Source organism: Sus scrofa, chromosome 15 (assembly GCF_054392235.1).
Source record: "Sus scrofa isolate SSC_HxYL_T2T_F1_AM1 chromosome 15, Sscrofa_HxYL_maternal_Yorkshire_Landrace_v2.0, whole genome shotgun sequence".
Classification (NCBI taxonomy): domain Eukaryota; kingdom Metazoa; phylum Chordata; class Mammalia; order Artiodactyla; family Suidae; genus Sus; species Sus scrofa.
In genome coordinates, this window is record NC_139397.1 from 145,124,184 (window position 1) to 145,137,414 (window position 13,231).

Below are 13,231 nucleotides of genomic sequence, written 5' to 3' on the forward strand. Positions count from 1 at the left end.
CCGTCTGCAGAGGACCCTGTCGGCTGCACAGACAGACACGGACGGAGGGGGCGGGGAACTCCGGGGGGTGACAGGCACACGGAGCTAAGCCACCAGACTGTGTGTGTCAAATACACGTCAGCCTGAATTTCTGTACTTACGTACATGACTTGTCTTTGGAGGAAACAAAACTGCAGACTTAGCTAGATGGATACACACAGCCCAGGATTAAACTGCACAGCGACATTTATTGTATCAGCCTGGAAAAACATCCTTTTTTTTTTTTTTAAATTTTCACACAGCAAAGCAAGTTAAAAACTTCACTCATCAAATAAATGATAATTTAAACAAGAACTTGCTAAAGAAACCTCATCACAACAACGTTTTAGGGCCTGATCACTTTAAGTCCATGGGGCCATGAATGAATATGAACCAAGTGTCTCTTGTATAATCTGCGAGCTGTTTTTCCTACAACAAGAAGGCGTAACATGTTTCCTTGACTCAGGTGATACATTTAGAAAAGAAATCATGATTTTTCTCTTTTGCTGTAACAGGCAGACACTGCGTTCCTCGTTGTGGTCAGGACAGATGGAACGACTGCTGCCCTTCCCTTGCCGCCATCAACAGCTTCTCCCGCATGATCTCGATGCTCGAATAGTCCGGCAACTTGAGATAGTTCACACAGGTCATTACAGAGGGCAGGAAGTCGTCTGGATTCTCCGTGGATTCGAATGTCTTCCGGACAATTGTCAGAGGTGGATTCAAACTCCGGAAGCCTGATTGAGAGGGAGGGAAGAAGGACCAGGGAGCGCGGTGAGCTCACGGGGGCCCCGCCGGCCGGCCCAGGGAAAAGCAGTCTCATCCGCCACGAGCATCGGCCTGGGAGCTCGGCGAGGGGGCCCCTCTCGCATCTATGACCTTCTGCGACATCGCTCCGCTCTGCCGCTCAGCACGACCTCACACAGGAGGGAGGCTCTCGCTTGACCATGAAATCCACACGCTCAAGATACACTGACAGCTTGCACCGGGTATCTGTTTCTGTTACCATCAAAAGCCACCGGGCCACACGGAGGCAACTGTCTTTATGCTGTGCTCATGCTTTTAAAACAGAGTGCCAACTCAACTCACACTGGGACTCGTTTCAGCCAAAACCAGGCTTCAGAGTGCCTTCGCATCTGACTCATCTGAGAGCTTATAATATACAAAGGCCTGAGGAGTCCAATTTTACGTAGAGAAAAGGCATCGCGGGTACACGAGTCACCCCATTTCAGTGTGTTTAAGATAATCCCTATGAACGGCTCAGCCAGTGAATCTCTTACTACAGGGCAAACAAATGGAAAACCTAGGAACCTCCTGATACTGAATAACTAAGAGGCACACAGGTCATACAAAGACTATTCTGCTACTGGCACTGAAGTCCCCCACCCCCGACACACACACACAGACACACAGACACACACACACACACACACGCACACACGACTGTAATAAATTAATAGAGTACCCACCTCCAACAGGCAATCTCGGGCTACCTGTCACAAACTGGAGAAATAACCTCTGCTGCTCATTATCAAAACTACTGAGAATCTCAAACAAGAACTTCACAGCCCGACTACAACAGAAATAAATATACCAAAATTATTTCATCATATTAAAAGATAGCTTTGACTCTCACAATTAGCTAGAGACTATCGAATTTAACTATGACCACGTATGAATCCCCAAATTTGTTTGTTGTTATAGTTGAAATTCAAACGGAATGAGTACTGTTGTAGGACTTATCTAGAATTGTAGAGATGTTTTCCCTTTACATAAAAATGGGTAATGGGGTCACCCTGGATTCCCGACCTTTCCCCCCACTGCCGATTTTCACAGAAATATTTGGGGCAAAAAAACAAACAAGAACAAAAGTCCTTTGCAGTCTTGAGAGAAATAAAGCCAAAATATCAGAAAGCCTCCTTTAATAGGTAGACGAAGTTCTCAATGGTCTCTGTGTGTGTAAGAGTGTGTGTGTGTGTGTGTGTGTGTGTGTGTGTGTGTGTGTGAGGGAGAGAGAGAGAGTGCACACCCGTATCAGCAAATTCCTGAGCAGCGGGCGGAAGCAGCAGCAGAGCCCAGGGCTCACCTGTCGTGCGTGTAGCCGTGGTCCGGCCTGCAGCACTCCATCAGAGTCTTGGCATCCCAGGTGTCCGCTTTACTGCCACACAGGAGCTGGTCCAGCTGTGTGGAAACAAGGGCGACAAATGACTACGGACATGGTTACACAACCCAGAGAAAATGCAGGCCACGTGTCGTGTTGTGTGGCATGCGCAGGCCGACATAAAGGTCTCCAGCAGCCTGGAAACTTCCGCTTCGTACTCTTTCTACAAGGTGCTCTTCTAATATCGTCAGCGGTTCAGTCTCCTCTTCAGCTGCACAGTAAGAGGTGCCCTGCCCCTCTGCAGGGACTAGGTTCTAGAGGCGCCTTTAATCTGACACAAAACATACCTGGGACCAACCCTGGTTTAAGTTTTCCTAATTCTCCTCATTTCTTTGGAGGCTTTAACGTGATCATCTACCTCTAACCAGGAAGATTTTTTTTATAAATCCTGGCTTTAGAAACACAAGGGCACACAACACCAGAAGCTGAGAGAGAATACCGAGTTGGAGAGAGACGCGGAGAATTAAGACCCAGCAGGTGGGAAGGTGGTCACACTTGTGTGCCACGTGGTTGTCTGGGTTGTGTGGAGCCAAGCTGGCCATTGTATCAGAAAGCAAGAAATGCCTGCGTGTCCTTGGAAAAACTAACGTCAGGCCCCAATTCGGCCATCCTCTCCCTGGCTGACTGCCCGTCTGTGGCACGACTCGCACACTCTGAGGAGATCCACTTGGTACGTGAAGCCTGCCCTCCACTCTGTGTCACTCAGTGCCAGGTTCTTTATGTGTCTTGTTGGAGAAGACAGAGGTTATCCCAAATTTACGAACGAGCCAGTCAGATCAGATACAAAACCTTGGTTAAGGTCACACAAGCAGTGGGGACCAGGATCCAATTCCAAAAGCAAGACTTTTCAATTCCAGGTGGCCCTCAGTGCCCACAGGTGCCAGGTACACCATAAGCAGCAAATCAAAGAGACGAAAAAGCCAAGTCATTTACAACTTCCCAGATTCAGCCAGGAATAAAGGCAGAGTCTAAAGCTGGTACTCAAAAATGACACAGAGCCTTCCCGCCTGGGGAGAGCTAACACCTTCCAGACCTCTCCGTGAGGGGGCTTTGAGATTCTTGTTGCATCTTGAGTAAAGATGACTGGGGAAAAAACCTACGCATATATAACCTCATTTATTCCCGTCTCATGAGTTCTTTCGATTGTCAATTAGAAAATCCGCAACATTGACTTAAAACTTCAATCCATGTTGCAGGTGACCTCCCCAGCATCACTGTCCTTACGACGGGCCATGAGCTTTCCTTGCCCGGCCTCCGCCGTATGGAAACCCAACTCCTGCTTGCCGCCGAGGACAAGGAGGCTACGCTGGCTCAGTGGCACACGGATCCCACTCTCTGTTTACATCACGACTACATCACATGGATCCCAACTATCTCTACGACATTTAATACTCATCCACCACATTGCTGTCAGCTGGACACGGGGTGTGACTCAAGGGCGCTGAGACGGTCACAGGGGCAGCACGGGAGAGGGACCACCTCCTTTACACGCGAGCCGCTCACCTCTTCGGGATAGAAGTACTGCAGGTGACTGAGCGGGAAGACTGACTCGAAGCCATCTCTGAATGAATCGAACTGCCTGGAAACGCCTTCATTCAGTGCCCAGAATATAACCAGCTGCAAAAGGAAAAGTCTTTTAAAAGCGGTGACAAAATTTCACGTCTCTTTCTTACTTCATATTTGGCAAAGTACAGTGAAGCACCTTCCTGATCACTCAAAAACCAATCAAGTCTTTAAAACATCTCCCAGGAAACTGCATGAGTGAAAGATTAGACAGCTCAACTTCTAATTCAGGGTCTGGCCAATAAGAAAATGTAAAAAACGCCATGTGCATTTCTACGGAGTGGGTTTAAAAAATTTGCTTACATAAAATACCTATGGTATAGAGGTATACGCGGCCTTACCAGATGAGAAGCAGATGAGATTTCCCAAGAGGATAAAATGTTATTGAGAATTAAAGACGTTTCAAGAGTCCCAATTACCAACTGTTAAGTATTTTTAGTTTTAATGTACAACGTTTAGTTCTAAATCCTGTTAAAAGCTCTTAGAACCCTCTCTCTCTGCGGTATGTGCCTCTGCCTAGAAAAAGGCCAACTCGGGAATGCAGTCACAGGAAACTGAAGGGTAACAGAAAGCATCTGTGACTGGGCCAACAGTTCCCAGTCACCAGTGACTCCGGCGAACCCCCTGGATTCAGAAAGAGAGAACCCATTCAGATAAAAATGAAAACAACAGTGTTTGGCTGCTAGAAAAACAGATACTATTACAAATTATTTTCAGACAACCTTAACCTGGGGTTAATGTAGCATTTACTAGTAAGATGAAAGGCCAGCTTTCTCAGAGCAGGAAGTATGAGAGTGTAGTCCTACCGGCGATTAGGGGGTGACTTGCGAATCAGAGAACTGTGAGCGAGACCGAATGCAGAGGTCCTGTGCAATCATCTCCCTCAAACTGATGAACCCACTGGAGCTGACATTCTTCAGGGGCTCTATCTAAAACCCCACAGTAAGGAGTTCCCGTTGTGGTGCAGTGGAAATGAATCCGGCTAGTATCCATGAGGCTGCGGGTTTGATCCCTGGCCTCGCTCAGTGGGTTAAGGATCTGGCACTGCCACAAGCTGTGGCGTAGGCTGCAGACGCAGCCTCGAATCTGATGTTGCTGTGGCTGTGTTGCAGGCCGGCAGCTCCAGCTCTGATTCGACCCCTAGCCTGGGAACTTTCCTATGCTGCGGGTGCAGCCCTAAAAAGACAAAAGACATAAAAACAAACAAAACCCAAAAAATCCCACGAAACCCCAAAGTTACTGAAAAACTCAGGCCTAGGTCTAGGTGGCGTTTTGTCTTGAACTCAGTGGTCTTTCCTTTCAAGGTCAGGAATAAGCTAAAAGAAAGTTCCATAAGTATGATAATCAATAGACTTATCTAGCTTGTAATTCAAAATAAATTAGCAGAGTTCCGTTGTGGCACAGTGGATTAAGGATCCAGAGTTTCACTGCTGGGGCACAGGTTCGATCCCCGGCCTTGGAACGTCCACATGCCACAGGTGCAGCCTATATTTATACATATATAATTTATATTCAATATTTATAATTGAATATATTCAATACAAACTTGTTTTTCCTTAATTTAACAAACATGGTCAAGAATTATGGCAGGCGTGCACGCATGTGTACACAGGAGCATTAAAGGCAATTAGGTCATGAGGTGGCTTGATAGAAAGGTGGGGATGCAGTTTAGTGAGAACCCAAGTGATGGCTCCTTTCCGCTGATTTCTTCTTAAATGAAGAGCACGTGATGTTATTAGACAGCATTCAAGGTTCGAGGTTCTATCAGACACGGGGAAATAAGAGCAGACAGAACCTAAGGCCTGGAAGAGGGACTCCGTGCAGTGAGGCCGGGCCTCCAAGGTCGCCAGGGGGCGTGCTGCTGTCTGAAGCCGGCCCAGGCACTTCCCGCCCCGCCCCAGGCCAAGCCGCCTTCCTCCCCCGGACACGCGGCGCTACGTACTCTGAGATACTCCTCTAAGTTGTGGATGGTAACGGGTATGTCCTTGCCGCCCTTCTTCAGTTCGATGTTGGGGAATCCTGGCAGTGTGAAGTCCAGCCCTAGATCCTCCACTGAGCAACCGTTCATGGTCAGGGTTTCCAATGCATACTGTAGACTCTCTTTGGTCTTTAAAAAAAGAGGTGGGAGGAGGTGTTTGTCAAACAATGTAATTCTCCCAAGTTTTATGTTGGTGTTGCAATAAACTCCCATTTTACAACTGCCCTGGTATAAAATGTCTGACTCTACGCCCCCTTTTAAAATTCAACTTTGTCTTCTTCCAATGTCAGATACAGAACCACTCCTACTGTCACACTGAATCAAATGATTTAGTTTTGTTGATATATAAAAATATGCATTAATGATATAAAGCTCAAGGTTACCCCTGAGATCTAGCAAAGACGTTACCAAGAAACCGTGGCACCTACCATGCGTGACCTTTAAAATATCTGAGACCTCTCTAGAAACAAACGGATGGTTCCTAAATTAAGCCATCTTTCTGGAAAAATCAATCTGTCCCAAAAAGGCCTTATTGATTTAATTGCTTATTAAAAGAACTCGTATGAGACAGTATCTGCCCAGATACATGATGTCCATCTAAAGAGTAATAAACAAGAGCCCTATGGTTTCAATTAGGGGTATATTTTATTCTAATCCAGCTGTTTTTTCATCACCTGCGGTTACTATAGGTCATCTCACTCACTGTAAAATCACGTTTCAGTTACTATAATAAAAACTAAATTTTTCCAGTATAAAATAATAACTGGGCCAAATACAAATCACTTAACAAAGACCTCATCTTTCTATAGTAAGAAACTGATCTGCTTAACTGTCTCCTCATCTTCTAAGCCCACCTGGGATTTATCTTGTTCAAGTCTTTTCTTCTGTCTGACAATGTCTTCTAGGTGATACACGGATCTGGCTACAACCGGGTCAACGTCAAACAAATCGTGTGACGTCAGCGAAGTTTCTTGCCGGAGCATCCACTTATAAAAAGGTAAGCCCAGGGGAAGGTCCACCTGCGAGGGGAGGCCAAGCATTTCAACAGTCACATTAAGCTTCCAGAACTGCCTCAATTCTTCAAGTGACACCTCAAGAGGTCATCTTAAAGGGTCAAGGTATCCCAAGGAGAAAAAAAAAAAAAAAAAAAAATTTGGGGACTGAGTCACTCGTAAGAAGAAATTGTCCCCATTTAAACTTAACTTGGGGCCTTGACACTGGAAAATGTAGAACACTGAAGATTCCTATTTAAGAACTGACCCTAAAAAGGAAGTTTTCAATGACGGATATACATTCACCGAAAGGACCTCAGAGTTCCGGTTGTGGCGTAGTGGAAAGGAATCTGACTAGGAATCATGAGGTTTCGGGTTCCGATCCCTGGCCTCACTCAGTGGGTTAAGGATCTGGCACTGCTGTGAGCTGTGGTGTAGGCCTCAGATGAGGCTTGGATCTGGTGTTGCTGTGGCTGTGGCAGGCAGCAACAGCTCTGATGAGACCCCTAACCTGGGAACTACTGGCGTAGCCCTAAAAGGACAAAAAGACCGGAAAAAAAAAAAGGACCTCAACACCAAGAGATATTTAGAGGAAATCTCACTCTATTTGGACCAAGTGAACTTAATTCTACTTTAGTCTATATTATTACATATTCAGAAGCAAGAATTTAAAAGAACCAATTAATTAAAGTTGAAAAATGGAACCTCTAAAGTAACTGATTAACAGCCCATTTTTCAGCTATAGCAAAATTGTAAGCTTGTGAATTTGACATGTAAGATGAAAATGTCTTACACACACTGACAAAGTATCTCAGAAAATAAGAGAAAAGAAAAAAAAGTCCAGAAATATTCAAATCTCTGTGACTACTACTAACTTCTCGGGTTACTTTCACTCCTGCTTCTAATGGAAATCTACTACAGTTTAGCTACCTGCTCATGCTTTCCTGATGAACCAAAAACCTATACCTAACACCACCTCGAATGTTGCCTGATTCTCTGAAGCCTTGCTCCTGAAGGAATGGTCCACAGACTGGCCCTTGGGCTTCACCTGGCTGCTGCTGCTAAGAAAATGTGGAAACGGGGGCCTGATCCATGAACTGCTGAATCAAAAAACTGACTTGTTAAACAATTTTCCAAGCAATTCAAAACCTTCACATTAAGGCTTAGGAAGCACTGTTTTAAAACAGTGTCAAGTGCGGGGGATTTTGGTGATGTCAGAGAACACAGGGACAAAACAACTGTGGAAAACGCAAGTAATTCTAAACTTACCAATCTGAAATCCATGATAGCCTTGGCCATTAATTTTCCTAAGAAGCGAAACTTCATCTTAACCTTTGCGATATGAGCTGGCTTAGCTGTTCTACCAAAGGGAAGTGCAAACAGGCCTTGGAGGTTTTGAATATACTTGGTCCCTTCTTGGCTTCCTGGAAAATGAGTAAATCGCCAAACTTTAGGTGCTGTTTTTTCCAAAAGAAGACAACACCCAGTAACTAAGAACATTTCAGAAATTCAATAATCACAAAACCAGAAAGCAGACCACAGAATGAAGCCCTCTGGAACCGGAGGGGCCTCGCTCATGTGATACAGGAGAAAACAAAGGGGAAAAGAATTAAGCCAGAGCGCCCGGCCCTCTACTCCAAGTTAAACATAGTTAATGGCTTCTCCGGCCCCTCGCTCTGGTCTGAATTCACAGGTTACCTTACCTTTTGGATTGCTAAGAGTTACTTCTTCACCTCTCCAGAGACCCAGGTCAGCTCTCTGTAGTTCCTGAGATACAAGTGCATAAAACTCCAGTGTAGGCCCAAGCCCTGTGCCAACCTGCAGGGGAACGAAAGAGAACAACTGAAATTTCAGAATTTGGGCTTTTGTTTGTTTGTTTGCTTTTAAACCTGCCAGCCTTTTGGCAATGCAGACCCTAAGGCAACTGTTTATGGGGCTGTATCAGAGGGGACGTCCCAAACTGTCCCGACTGTCCTCCCTCAGTCCTGGTCCCCGGGAACCCTCCTCCACTTCCTACTCCCTAGCGCCGCCCTTCAGTCATCTGGCTGAAGCTTGCATACTGCTAAGAGCCCTTGCCCTCAGGCCACAGACAGCACCGCGTGGAAATGGATCCCTTTCTCGTTCTCTGTTGGGCGAACTGCTGCCCTAAAACCGACTCGAGTGTCCTCTCCTCAGGAGCAGCCACTCCTCTGCCCAAACAGTGACTCTGCTCCTTTTCTAGAACTTACATTTTACAGCACCTGGGCACACAGCGGCCACTCAACAGAGGCTGATTGACTACAACACAAAAAAGGAAGGTCTGAACACACACCGGCAAGCACAGGGCTGACTCAGCCCCAGAGAGAGTGCCAGGGCTTCTTCAGACCCATGGTGCCCTGGAATCGCCAGAGGCTTTTACCACAGGGCATGTGAGCGGGTGGGCACGTCTGGAAGATTCTCATTTGCTAGGTCTGGTTTACAGCCTGGGCACTGGTGGTTTTAAACAAGCTCCAAAGACGAAGGACAGCACAGCCCTGCAGCAAACCCCTCCTCCGTGAGGCAAGTGACCCTGGGCAGTGCTCACAACCTGGTCATGCCTTCAAGTTCTGCCAATCACACCGTAAATTAGACCCGCAGCTCACGACCTGTTAATACCATAGCGTATCAGCTTCATCGAACCTCTGCCCCGTCAGGAAGGCTGTGTTTCATGCCACTTGGTGGTTACGTGCAAGTAACAGGCATTACTTCGCCATTATCAGTTACCCTTAAAAAAAAAAAAAAAAAAAAAAGGCACCCCCTCGAGCTTAAAAGATTAGGCGTCATCTAGCAAATGGTTAACTGTCACTTTCCCGACAGTGACCTGTTTGGACCTGGTGACGCTTTCCTGACCCAGCTCGGCGTCTGCTGGAATCCCACAGCTGGCACTGGCACTGGCGCTGGCACAGCCTGCGGAGCCATCCGCGGCCCTTCTCTTCCTTCTGCCCCACCTGACAACCCGCTGTTAAACACCGTGAGCCCGCCCCCTCCAAGTACCTTCTGAAGTGCTCACGGCAGCATCTCTGTCGGCCCAGGGCGGGGGGCCTCTCTGCAGGCGCGTTCTCCCCGCCTCCCGGCCTCCCCGTCCTCACAGCACTCCTCCACCCCCTCCTGGGCTCCCCGACAGGAGCGAGGGCCCAAGTTCTCGGCTCGGCCCGCCCGGGATCCTGACTCCCGCTTCTAGCCCTGTCACCCTTCAACGGGCCGGGAATTCTGCCCCAGGGCTTTTGCTTCTCTTTTCTTTGGCTAAGAGAGAGTCTTTGCCCCAGATAATAAGGACTGTTGCTTACACCACCCTATCCCCTTCCCCAGCAGGCTCTTTTTATTTGGCTTTAGTTTTCTTCAGCACACATCGTAACACATACACGTACCTGAGTGCGTGCGTGCGTGCGTGTGTGTGTGTGTGTGTGTGTGTGTGTGTGTGTGTGTGTGTGTGTATCAGCCTCCCCAAAGCTCCATGACAGGGAGGACTTTTTTGTTCTCCACTGAGCACTGAAGGAAGCAAAGAAAAAACTGCAGTAACACCTGGTGTCCACCAGATGGTGCTCTAAAGCCAGTTAAGCCTGTCTCCTTTCGGCATACCTATCCCAGGCTAAGGAGAAGTCATAGATCAGATCAACCTGTTCCCCCCCCCCCTTTCATCCAAATACTTATTTCTGAAGGTAAAACAGACTTAACATAAAATATTAACTGGCACTGGATACACTTTTATCACAGCAAGTCTTTGAGGGCAGAGGGACCAGCACACACCTGCTCTGGGAAGTCACCCCTGCCCCGGGCTGGCCAGCAACCCTGTAGGTCAACTTGATTTTTTCACGGATCTTTATTCTACCCAGCTCACTCCACTGAAAAGATAGGTTCACTTGTTTTTAAAGGAATGCAGGGGTACAAAATGCACCACCTCCAAGTGTTTTTTTGTTTTTGTTTTTTTGGCATGCAGATTATTCCCAGCTGAAAAAAAGCCAAGGCCTGTAAGACTCAGAAAAAACTTACTCCTGGAGTTCCCGTTGTGGCGCAGTGGTTAACGAATCCGACTAGGAACCATGAGGTTGCAGGTTCGATCCCTGCCCTTGCTCAGTGGGTTAAGGATCCGGCGTTGCCGTGAGCTGTGGTGTAGGTTGCAGACATGGCTTGGATCCCATGTTGCTATGGCTCTGGCGCAGGCCGGCAGCTACAGCTCCGATTCAACCCCTAGCCTGGGAACCTCCACATGCCGCGGGAGCGGCCCAAAAAATGGCAAAAAGACAAAAAAAAAAAAAAAAAAAAAAAAAAAAACTTACTCCTAACTGCCTAAAAGCACTGAGAGAAAGCGGCTGTTCCTGGAACAGAGCTATCTGGGGGAAAACAGGGCCTAGAGATCAGAGTCCACCCTGTGTCCCACTCTCTCTGCCTGGCCCCGCAAATACCTATTTACCGATCATCTGCTCTTCCGTCCCCATGAGAACTGCCTTTCTCCCCTGGAAGTCCCAAACCGCTACCCCAACATCGTCTTTTGTCTTGGGCTGAGGATGGTATTTAAGAGGAGGGCTCTGGCTATTTTGGAGACTTGCTAGGTCTCTGATTTTTTCCTGTTAAGCTGTCTCATGTCAATTTCATTCTTAGACCAGCCAGAAGAACCTAGAAGGGAGAGGAAAACGTCTCCCTCCCTGACAGGAAGAAAAAGCATTAAAGCTCTAGAAACAAAAACACCGAAAAATGAAAAAGTTTGATAACTTGTCTTATTTGAAACTTTTTCTTATTTGAAAGTTTTTTCTTTCAAAAGCTAGTAACACTTACATAATAGAAAATACTGTGTGACAGATAATGTTGTGCTTTGGCCCAATTAGGCATTCTAACAACAGAAATGAGGGAGTGTACACTTATTGCGCCCTTTGCTGGCACAGCACTGAGTTTACATAAGATGCCCAACTTCACACAGCGAGCAGGTGGCAGCACCAGGCTCCAGAGTCCATGCTCCTAACCGTTCAGCATCCTGGAGGCTGGATCATTTGCAGCCCGAACCCTGGGGCTTGCTTGGGTGGTTCTCTGAGCCCAGAGGCTGCTTAGCCTTCCCTGGGAATCACGTATGGAGGCCATTCAGTCCTGACGTCTCTGGACTAGGATTCTTCTCGAGCTAGTTACAAAGTCTTCCTAACAGCAGCACTATATGGTTGAATATATATGGTTGAATACAGCTCACTATATGGTTGATTCTGGTTTACAACCTGAGGCCCTAAGCATATATGAGGCCAGCACTCCTTCCAACCCTGCTTCCCCAATCAGGTCGGCTCGTGGTATCTTTTCCAAAGTCATCGGCTAAGACTCATCAATGAAGATGATAAAACTGTGACTTCTGTATCAACACTTCAATCCTGATCTGTGGACCAAGCAGTGTGATACTCTTCTGAACTTGTCTGGGTTTCGTGTAAGATACAATTTGAACAGAGGCATGAAGGATAAGAGAGAAAAGAGAAAAATATGTTGGACTGAAAAAAGTAGAAAAAGCATGTTTAAATAACCAAGGAGACTAAGTCAGCCAGAGCAAAGGTCTCATAGCTTTATGAGTTCCCACTGTGGCTCAATGGATTAAAAACCCGACTAGTATCCATGAGGATGTGGGTTTGATCCCTGGCCTTGCTCAGTGGGTTAAGGATGCAGTGTTGCAGTGGGCTGTGGTGTAGGTCACAGATGCGGCTGGGATCTGGCACTGCTGTGGCTTGTGATGTAGGCCAGCGGCTGCAGCTCTGATTTAACTCCTAGCCCAGAAACCTCCATATGCTTTGGGTGTGGCTGTTAAAAAGAAAGGAAAAAAAAAAAAAAAAAAGAAAGAAAAGAAACCGGGCATGTAAACTGTATCCTCTGAGCATCAGACATGATTGAGGTGGATTCAGAAGACCCAAATGTCTTATCCCAGCAGTCAGGCGCTCCCTCCCAACACCTCCGGTTCCTTCCCTCCAGGATCCGGTTCGCCACTGATCCTGTGTCCAGGCCACATGGTTACCTCTCCCCCTCTCGCAGGAAGGTCTCACTCCAGGGCTGGCCTCTCCTCACGGCCGCCTGTGCTCCGTCTGAAAGGCTCATTCCCTTGGTACCTAAACCACTCGCCTGCCACACCCATTCATGCTGTGTCCTGGGTCTCCCCGACTATGCCGGAGCCCTCTGAGGACAGGAACCCTGGCGCAGCCTGGATCCTAGCACACCGTCTACCTCCCAGCACACGGCCACCGAAAATGCGAAAGCTGATGACTGAATACGGGAACTTTTCCAAGTTCTTTCTTCTTTTTTGTTAATGGCCCAAACACGCTGCGCATGAAAGTTCCCGCCAGGGACTGAATGTGAGCCACGGCTGAGGTCAGGCCGGATCCTTTAACCCAGTGTGCTGGGCTGGGGGTGAAACCTGCACCTCCACAGCCACCCAAACTGCAGTCAGATTTTTAACCCACTCGAGCCACAGAGGGAACTCCTCAAAGTTCTCAGTGTGGAGACAAGGCTTGAGAAAATGAGGGAAACCTCCAGTCATGATGA

At 47.4% G+C, this 13,231-nt stretch overlaps 1 protein-coding gene across 50 annotated transcripts in view; it reads right to left on the reverse strand.

Moving 5' to 3' along the window:
- Positions 1-207: 207 nt before the first annotated feature.
- Positions 208-13,231, reverse strand: part of TRIP12 (thyroid hormone receptor interactor 12) — a 152,575-nt gene continuing 139,551 nt past the window's right edge. For all 50 annotated transcript variants that reach the window (XM_085000617.1, XM_021075098.2, XM_021075097.2 and 47 more), the window contains 8 exons: positions 8,416-8,530; positions 7,982-8,136; positions 6,575-6,739; positions 5,685-5,849; positions 3,683-3,796; positions 2,105-2,199; positions 1,488-1,591; positions 208-755 (listed from right to left, as the gene is read on the reverse strand). In XM_085000617.1, the coding sequence (XP_084856743.1) occupies positions 559-755; positions 1,488-1,591; positions 2,105-2,199; positions 3,683-3,796; positions 5,685-5,849; positions 6,575-6,739; positions 7,982-8,136; positions 8,416-8,530 (1,110 nt within the window). In that variant the 3' untranslated portion in view covers positions 208-558. The remainder of the gene's footprint in view (positions 756-1,487; positions 1,592-2,104; positions 2,200-3,682; positions 3,797-5,684; positions 5,850-6,574; positions 6,740-7,981; positions 8,137-8,415; positions 8,531-13,231) is intronic.